Raw genomic sequence first — 5,736 nt, forward strand, 5'->3', positions numbered from 1 at the left:
CCCCCCCAGCGTAAACAGTTTCTTTCTTCTGTCTAGTCTGGTGTCTTCCAGACAGGACGGTCATGGCCTGCCCCTCCGGGTACCTCCAGCTCGTCCCTGCTGGGTGCACGTGGTGGCAGGGAGGACAAGGCCCACGCTCGCCCTGGGGTTTGCACATCTGGTGCCGTGGGTGCACGGCGTGGGCTGTTGGTGTGGGTGCTGGAGGAAGGATGGCTGGGTGCCACTGGGCTGGGGGCGGGCAGGGCTCCTTCCAGCCACCCCGGAGCATGAACTCCACTGGCGGGACAGAGCAGCCCTGTCTGACACGGACTGGTTCTCTGCTGGAGGCTCAGAGAGGCTACGCCCTTAAACAAAATGCACTTAAAATCATATAATTACAACAATTATTAACACTGTTTACTAGGCCAAGATTTGCAGCATTGGAAACCACAATGTTGCAAACTACCCGGTGGATTTGCTTGTGTTCATTGCAGGAGCAGGGCTAAAATGAAGTTGTCTTTTGCACATCCATCCCCATGTGCTTTTAAAAAAAACCTCCTAGTTGCATTGGTTTCATGAGATGAGTCTGGCCAGCCCTAACGCATCCTTCAGCAGAACCTCAGCCTTTTCCATGCCGTTTGCTGATACGTGGATTTATGGCATTGCAGTCCCACTGTCCACGCCACCTCCCTGATGGCTGCAAACACATCCCATGGCCACAGAACTGAACTCCGGGCGTAGGCAAAGCGGCCTAGCTTTGCAGTAGGTAGGTAAATAATTAGCAGCAAGAACTGATTGTGGTTGAGATGAATTTAGTTTGGCTGCACTGAGACTGTTAAGGCAGTGGAGGTGGGACCTCCTCCCACCACCTCCCCCTAGGCCAGGGCTTTGCCATGGGTGAGCTGGTGTTGGCTGGTTGTACCTTGAGGGCATGACATCTGTGGGTGTTGTTTTCAGCTATCAGTTGCTCCACCGCAAAGTTTAGCTCTAGATAAATCCAGACTATTTCACTGAGTCCACATGACTCATAACCACAGGGCAGGAAACTCTTTTATCTTTGGGGCAGCCGGTTTAATATAGATAGATGTTCACTCCTGAGCTCTGAATAATTTCCGTCTCTTTACTTCTCATTAAAAGCAAATCAGATGAGGGAAAATAGTGAGAAATTTCTCTGCGTCGCCTCTGTTTCTACCATCTCTGAGAGAACGTCCTCCAGATTGTGAAGGCTGCCTCTACTGGGTCATTTGGCCTATATTTTAATTGGCAAAAAAAAGTGCTTCTGCTCCAAAGCACCACTCCTTCTTTAAACCTTGATTCTGCAAGCACGGGTGGAGCAGGGATCTGTTACAGCAGGGTCTAACCCAGCTTCCAGAGAGGTGCTTACGGGGTCTTTCTTCCTCTCCTCATGTGGGAGAGCATTGTTGCCTCCCTGGATGAAGGGAACCGCAGAGGAATTGGGCACATCAAAAGGCCATCTTCACCTCCGAGCAGCAGCTGGGGTGGAGGGAGGAGGACTTGGGCAGCCGAGAGCTCCTTAACACAACAGAAATCACAAGGTTTTGCTTGAGAGTCTCTCAAGTTGGTTATTTCTCTTTCCCAAGTATGTCAGACAGCTCTTTGCTTTTCAGGCTTGGTCCATGGGTCAGGACCTGCCTTCCTGGTTGAATCTTCCTGCCAGAGTGCCCTGCCTGCCCAGGCACGGATGGCTTTCTCCCTTAGCTTCTGTCCACCGGTGACAGCAGGGCTGTGTGGTACTTTTCTGCTCCTTTGCTCTCTGTGGCCTTACATTTGCCCTCGGTAGAGGCTTGTCGGTGCCGGGTGCGGAGCCCCGCAGTGCGAGGAGCCTTCGGCACTGGCCATGCCAGGAGCTGCCCGCAGTGGCAGACGGTGTGCTCAGGCTGGCACGGCCGTACGCTGAGGACTCCACATCCAGAGCTAGGCAGGGCCCAGTGAGCCCAGGGCTGGTTCTCCAGCACTTCCCTGTGTTGCACAGGTCTCTCCCTGCATGGTGATGCCTTCCTCCCCCCCTTCTTCCCCACCAGCACCGCAGGACCTGGCTGTGTGGATCTCACTGACCTCCCCATGGCTGCTTGGGGATGTTTCACCCCCCGAAGCTCACATGGCTGGTGTTCACTGTCTGTCCAGTCCCCAAAGCCCCACGTTCAGATCATGCCCATCCCCGGACGAATCCAGGGCAGCAACGTGACACCGCAGCTTGAGCCACACTCGAGACCTCTAAATCCGTAGGCTGAAGCCAGTGAGATGAGTGATTGGCAGGAGCCAACCTCCCCATCATTTTCCGCTTTTAAATATCATGGTAATAAAAGGTAAAATCATTAAAGGCCTTCTGCAGCCCACTGTGCCTAATCTGCAATCAGGACGATGAAGAGCACGTAGTGAGGTTGTTATTAATATCCTGCCTCCTGATGATGGCTTTATAAACATCATCATCACAGGCACAGCTCTGCGGTAGCATGTTGGCGTGACCTTCTAGACAACTGTCACGCTTTTCATCACGCCTACCCCTTGCTTGATTTTTAACCAATAAGGTGATAGGGGAAAGACCTTGCCCTTAAATATTTGACCTTATACGCAGGGGTATGAGGTCAAAACTGAGAGAAACCGTGCTTAGCGTAATTGTGCTAAATGCTCTTTAGACCTGATGCTCCTTGTCTGGGAACTGTGCCATGGGCTATGGCAAGAAGGGGATCAGATGTTCGACGCCAGCGAAAACCCTCTATGCTGTAAGAGATGATTCATGAGCAGAAGCCCCACACAGCAGCGAGGCCACGCTCGCACTGAAGTCAGGGGCTTTGCCCAGTGGGAATGAGGTCTTGGTGGGGACAAGGGTCCGGCTGCAGGGAGAGGGGCAGTTTCCCTTCTGCAAAGCCAAGAAAAGATGCTGGCTTTCGTAGTGACTTGTTCATATTTATCATGACTACCTAAAGAAGAAAATCAAAACTGGAAGGGAGAAAATGTTTTGTAGCTTAACTAATGTGGATGGAGACCGTGAGGAGTGGCTGTGGAGCCTGGATCTGCTGGTGAGCTGGAGACTGGGGGTCACTGGTCCACACCAGGACCTGGCATTGTCTTGATGCCATTAGAAAGGGGCTTTTGTCCATTTCCTGCTCTCATTTCTCTTTATTTGCTGGAATAAAGACTCTGGAGAAAGTCATGTACCGAAGAGAGCTGAGGGATGGTGATAAGCGCAGGAAACAGTTCTTGCTAGAAGGATGGTTGTGGAGACGGTGCGTGAGGTCATCCCAAGACAACTGAGTGGTGGGCAGCCCTCAGCTGGCACTGCTGGGGGGCTGTGACCCCCACTGTCGAGGGGGTCTGAGCAGTCCTGGATGGGACAGCCCATCTCTGGAGGAGCTGGATGGTGGAGGCTGGGAGTCAGGAGAGATTTCCCTGGTGTGATGGATGGGGACTGGTTGCAGAGCTGAGCAGCCCTCATTGCTTGGGGCATCCCAGATCAAGGGCAGTGTGGGCCCAGAGTGGCCCTGGGTCTGGAAGTAAATGTCTCACGTGCAGGGTCCATAAAGCCCCTGGCACCCCCCCCCGGACCAGCAGCAGTGATGGGGAGGGGAGATGACTCAGCTGATAACGGATGGATGAAGACATTGCTGGCACCAGCACTGTGAGCCTTGCCGCTGCGCACGTCGGTGCCTCCCTGACACTTCTCTGGCTCTCCTGGCTTGTGCCTCAGTCCTGATGCTGCAGATGTGCCTCTGCCTTTCTGGCATGTCCTCCATGCCTTGTTTTTCCCCACACCTCCTTGCCCTTTCCCAGGTCATCCTCCCCTAAAATGACGCAGCAGATGCGGGACCTGCAGCTGGCGCAGGCCAGGAAGCCGCCGGGCCCTTCTTCACCAAATGCAGCCAAGAGGCTCTACCGAAACCTGTCAGGGAAATTCCGCGTCAACTACACATCCTTTGACGAGGGCAGCCTGGCGGGACGGGGCGAGAAGGAGAAGCTCCGCAAGTCCTACCTGGTCAGTGCCCACTGGCTCCATCTCGCGTGGCCATGGCCAGGAAGAGAGGGATGGAGGGTCTGGTGCATGGCTGATGCTGACACCTTGGTGGAAGCTGTGCTGGAGCAGGCTCAGCTAGGGCTGTTCCGGGTGTTTGCTCGGTGTTATCCACCTATGTCTGCAAAGAGCTGACTCTCCTGAGCCCCTAGGGCCAGAGCAGCCCCCTTGTTTGGGTTTGTGGGGTGCTGGTGAAGGGCTGGGGGGTTGGGTGGGGTGGAGGAGGGTGTCCCGTGCTCAGCCATCCTGCCTTTCTCCCTCTATCCAGTTCCAGAGCAATGCTGCTCTCTTTGAGGCTGTGGAGCTGCAGGATCTAGACAGGGTCCAGGAGCTGCTGAAGCAGTACAGCCCCGAGGAGCTGGACCTCAACACCCCCAACAGCGAGGGGCTGCTGCCCCTGGACATCGCCATCATGACCAACAACGCTCCCATCGCCAGGGCCCTGCTGCAGGCAGGAGCGAAGGAGAGCCCACACTGTGAGTTGCTGTGGGAGAGCCGTGCCCGTCACCTGGGTGTCCAGCCCAGGCATTGGGGTCCAGGTGGGGAGATGCTCACCAGGCTCAGGCAGCTGGCTCAGGCTGTAGCTAGGGTCGAGTGGAGCCTGGGAGCAGGACACGGAGGAGAGGATGGGGTCTCAGTGTGGGGACTTGGGGCCAGCAGAGCCTGGGTTTGTCCTAACCACCTTCTCTTCCTCCTCCTGGCTCCTCTCTCGGGACCTGCGGCCGTGCCCACCCTCCCCACAGTCGTGAGCCTGGAGAGCCGCTCTCTGCACCTCTCCACGCTGGTGCGGGAAGCAGAGCAGCGCGTCAACGAGCTGACGGCGCAGGTGGTGAATGAGGCGCCCAACGCCGACTGCTCGGAGAAGGAGAAGCAGCTCAGGGCCTGGGAGTGGCGATACCGGCTTTACAAGCGCATGAAGGCAGGGTTTGAGCATGCCCGTGAGTGCCCGCAGGAGGGCTTGGGGGGCCTGGGGTTAGCCCCCAGGCTGGGGTGAGGGAGCAGGGTTATGCGTGGTCCAGGCACGGGGTTGCACCAGCACCTGTCAGAGGACCCCCGCCCCCTATAGCCAGGGCTCACTGTATGGGTGCACGGGGGGTGAGCACCCCGGGGACATGTCCCTCGGTGCAGGGGGAGGCCCACAAGGGACACCGAGGGGTTCAGAGAGACCGTCTTCACTGTAGTGGTCCCTGCGCTCTCTGTCCCCAGGAGTGCCGGATGCCCCCACCAACGTCCACCTCTCCGTGGCCAGCAGCTCCTCGGTGCAGGTGACCTTCTGGGAGCCCCTGAGCATCAATTCGGCTGTTGTCACCAAGTACAAAGGTGAGGACCGGGGTCCCTGCAGCAGTGCAGGGGACACACAGCCATGGCAGGTGCCGTGAGCGGGGCATGCCAGGGCCTCACCCCTTGCACAGCACACCAGCGTGCTGAGGGCATGGGCAGTGGTGCCAAGCCCCTGTCAAGCCACCGAGGACAGGAGGAGCCAGGGCTGGTGCTAGACAGCCCAGCCACCACCCAAATAGACTGAGCTGGGCCAAACCACTACTCTGCACCAAGGCAAAACTCGGGGTGCCTCCTGTTTGCTGCCCCCTCAGCCTGCACACCAGGGGGGCTTTGCCATCCTGATGCTCCTGTGCCTCTCACCCACCTAAACCAGATATTTTTAGCTTCTGGGAGAATTTGCTCCATCCCCAGCTCCTGAGCCATCGTTTGAGGGCGCTGACCCTGTC

General features: G+C 56.8%; 1 protein-coding gene across 1 annotated transcript in view; it reads left to right on the forward strand.

The window, feature by feature from the left end:
* The window catches only part of LOC104506002 (ankyrin repeat and fibronectin type-III domain-containing protein 1-like), a gene marked incomplete at both ends in the record, with an annotated part of 15,888 nt that overhangs the window by 536 nt on the left and 9,616 nt on the right, over window positions 1-5,736 (forward strand). Inside the window, 4 exons of the mRNA XM_010146795.1 lie at window positions 3,772-3,973; window positions 4,278-4,485; window positions 4,753-4,947; window positions 5,216-5,329. Coding sequence (XP_010145097.1) covers window positions 3,772-3,973; window positions 4,278-4,485; window positions 4,753-4,947; window positions 5,216-5,329 — 719 coding nt within the window. The remainder of the gene's footprint in view (window positions 1-3,771; window positions 3,974-4,277; window positions 4,486-4,752; window positions 4,948-5,215; window positions 5,330-5,736) is intronic.

The sequence above is a fragment of the Eurypyga helias genome, unplaced genomic scaffold (genome assembly GCF_000690775.1).
Source record: "Eurypyga helias isolate BGI_N326 unplaced genomic scaffold, ASM69077v1 scaffold20212, whole genome shotgun sequence".
NCBI lineage: Eukaryota > Metazoa > Chordata > Aves > Eurypygiformes > Eurypygidae > Eurypyga > Eurypyga helias.